Source organism: Hipposideros armiger, unplaced genomic scaffold (genome assembly GCF_001890085.2).
Source record: "Hipposideros armiger isolate ML-2016 unplaced genomic scaffold, ASM189008v1 scaffold_99, whole genome shotgun sequence".
Classification (NCBI taxonomy): domain Eukaryota; kingdom Metazoa; phylum Chordata; class Mammalia; order Chiroptera; family Hipposideridae; genus Hipposideros; species Hipposideros armiger.
In genome coordinates, this window is record NW_017731449.1 from 3,145,343 (window position 1) to 3,148,152 (window position 2,810).

Below are 2,810 nucleotides of genomic sequence, written 5' to 3' on the forward strand. Positions count from 1 at the left end.
AGATATAAAAATATACCTCTCTCATTAACTGGCAGATCAAGTAGGCAAAAGAAAAAATCAAGGAAACAGAAGATATATAAACAACAAAGTGAACAAGCTGATCTAATGGTCATACATAGAACACTGCACTCAACAGGTGAAGAATGCATATTCTTCATAACCACACCTAGAACACTTATGACAAGTGACCACATACTATGACATGATGCAAGTTTTAATAAATTTCAAAAAACTGATATCAGACTATGAACATTGATCATAATACAATTAAATATAGTTATCTAAACCAGTTATCCAGATAACTAGTATTTACCTAAACTAGATACAAGACAATTTGAAAAAAGTTAGAAATTAACATACTTCTATGATTCATTGCTCAAAGGGGAGATCACAATGAATATTAGAAAACATTCAGAACCAAACAATGAAATTACTATATATGAAAACTGCATGAACGCACAAGTAAGCAGTATTATCAGAGAAAGTTGCATGCTTCTATTAGAAAAGAACTTTAATATGATAAGCTTCCTACTTAACAAGTTACAAAAGGATGAGAACAATAAACCAATGATTGTTAAAAAGAAGAAAACAATAAACATAAAAGCATAAATTGTTAGAATTTTTAAAAACATACATAGGTAAATGACTCTTTAAGAAAGCTAATAGAATTGAAACACTGTCAAGAAAAATCAAGAAAAAAGAGAGCTCAAATAATATTAAGAATGAAAAAGGGTACATAATCACAAATATTTTATATATAATGAGGCAATGAAGGGAAATAATGAATGTCTTTACACCAACACATTTGAAAACATAGATAAAATTGTAGATCTAGGAAAATATAGCTTTTCAAAATTGATTCAAGAAGCAAAGTGGAAACCAGACTTGTCCAACAACCATGGAATAAAATGAATCAGACCTTAAAATCTTCCCATAAGGAAAATGTCATTTCAGGTGGTTTTACTGAAAAGTTCTACCAAACTTTAAAGGAAAAAAATATTTCAATCTTCCATTAGCTCTTCTAGAGTACAGAAAAAGAAGGANTATTTCAGCCACTGACTGGATCATCAGCCATGGAGAGCAACCAAAAGTGAGAGTGTGTCTGTAAAAACAAAATGATATAAAGAACTGTGGCTTATGAAGAGGGGCTGTGATAATCTAGGATTCCTTGCAATATTGTCAAATACCAAACTAAATCCTGTCTGAACCTGTTAGTCTGCAAGGGGGATGGCGCTTGCTCCTTGTAGCAACCCCCCACACACACACACACACACACAGCACAGAGCATGAGTGCAAATGGTTACCCACGTTTGAAAAATGATCCAGAGACAAATTCCTAAACAGTATTTTTGAGAAGAACACACAAATATTATTGGGCTTACTGGGTAATTTCGTGCACCAAGAAACTATACCAGTTAACTCCATCACTTTCAGAAGAAACCAGTCTCTCAATCCAAATAACCAAAACACCAAAAACACACAACATCCTTCCAACGCTGTCCTAACCCTAAGCCACTGCACGGTGCTTGTTGACAGGCCCACATTCCACTCCCAAAGCCAGCCAGCATTCCATCCTACGCCTACTGGAAATTTAATAAATAGACCACGGGGTGTTACAGACTGATGTACAGCGCAGTTCAGGCACAACAGAACAAGCTTAACTGCAAAATGATTTGTACTCTAGACACAGAGACAAAGTCCTGATCCTCACTCCACTTCACATAACATTTACCTTTTCTCTGCTTTAATCCACCTCACTCTTGCTGAAGAGGGAAGGCGCACGGGTGGTAGGATGAAAGATTCAGCCTTGTGCATATTACATATAGTTCCGTTATCCAAGGAGAAGCGAAATTGACAGCGAACGGTACTTCTACCAAACCATCAAAGATTAACACATTAAGGTATACTGTCAAATGGTTTCCCAATATTAATCGTCTGCCAACCAATCAGCCAATCTGTGTACATGTTTTTTTCCAGTGCAACTTTGAACCCCTCCGGATTCTAGCTTTTTGACTGGATGACTATGCCTGAACTCATTCTGCAAACAAAGCTGGCTGCAGAGATTTTGAGAGTGGCAACAGGTCACCAAAAGGGATTTGCAAAGTCCTCTGGCTCAGTGCTCCGTCTTACCAGTGGAGTCAGCCCCAGAAACCGGGCCACTCATATGCTCCTCTGCATTGATGAGCTGCAGGTCTGTGTACGAGGGGCCACAGCTAGGACTACTGGTGTCTTCAGAATGCATGGTCCAGCTGCTCTCGGAGGTCAGGGGGCATCTCCCCACGGAGTTGAAGGAAGGGCACATCCAGCAGGGCATGGTCAATGGTAAGCCTGAGGACAGACCAAAAACCAAAAGCATACAATATAAACAGGTGTGCTTTGTGTACCTTTAGTGCTTGTCTTACTTTGATATTGCTCAGATCCTATGAAATCTCAGTAGCCACACAAGATAAGGAATAGGAAGTATCACTTATGATGCAGACAGGGAAAAGCAATTGTCTGAGGCCCCACTGTGAGTCAGTACAAAAATCAGTATTATAACTAAGATCTCATGACCCTCAAATAAAAAAATTTAAAAAAACTTATTTAAAGAATATGAGTAATTTCAGGTCTACTTTTATTTTTAAACTTAGATTTCACCTTCATTCAAACCCAAACTACATGAGTTTTTCACCCTTACACTTACATTCCCTTCCATTTTTAGTGGCACACCAACAACCTCAAGCAAACTCACCAATTTACACTGTAAAATTAGAGCTAGGTTATGTTAAGAAATAAGAGTACAGGGGCGGCCGGTTAGCTCAGTTGGTTAG

The 2,810-nt window shown here is 37.8% G+C and overlaps 1 protein-coding gene across 7 annotated transcripts in view; it reads right to left on the reverse strand.

Moving 5' to 3' along the window:
* STON2 (stonin 2) overlaps nt 1-2,810 on the reverse strand; it is a 118,304-nt gene that overhangs the window by 84,720 nt on the left and 30,774 nt on the right. For 6 of the 7 annotated variants that reach the window (XM_019646259.1, XM_019646256.1, XM_019646257.1 and 3 more), the window contains one exon: nt 2,131-2,328. The exons of the other annotated variant lie outside the window; for it this stretch is intronic. In XM_019646259.1, the coding sequence (XP_019501804.1) occupies nt 2,131-2,328 (198 nt within the window). The remainder of the gene's footprint in view (nt 1-2,130; nt 2,329-2,810) is intronic. 7 annotated transcript variants of the gene reach the window in all.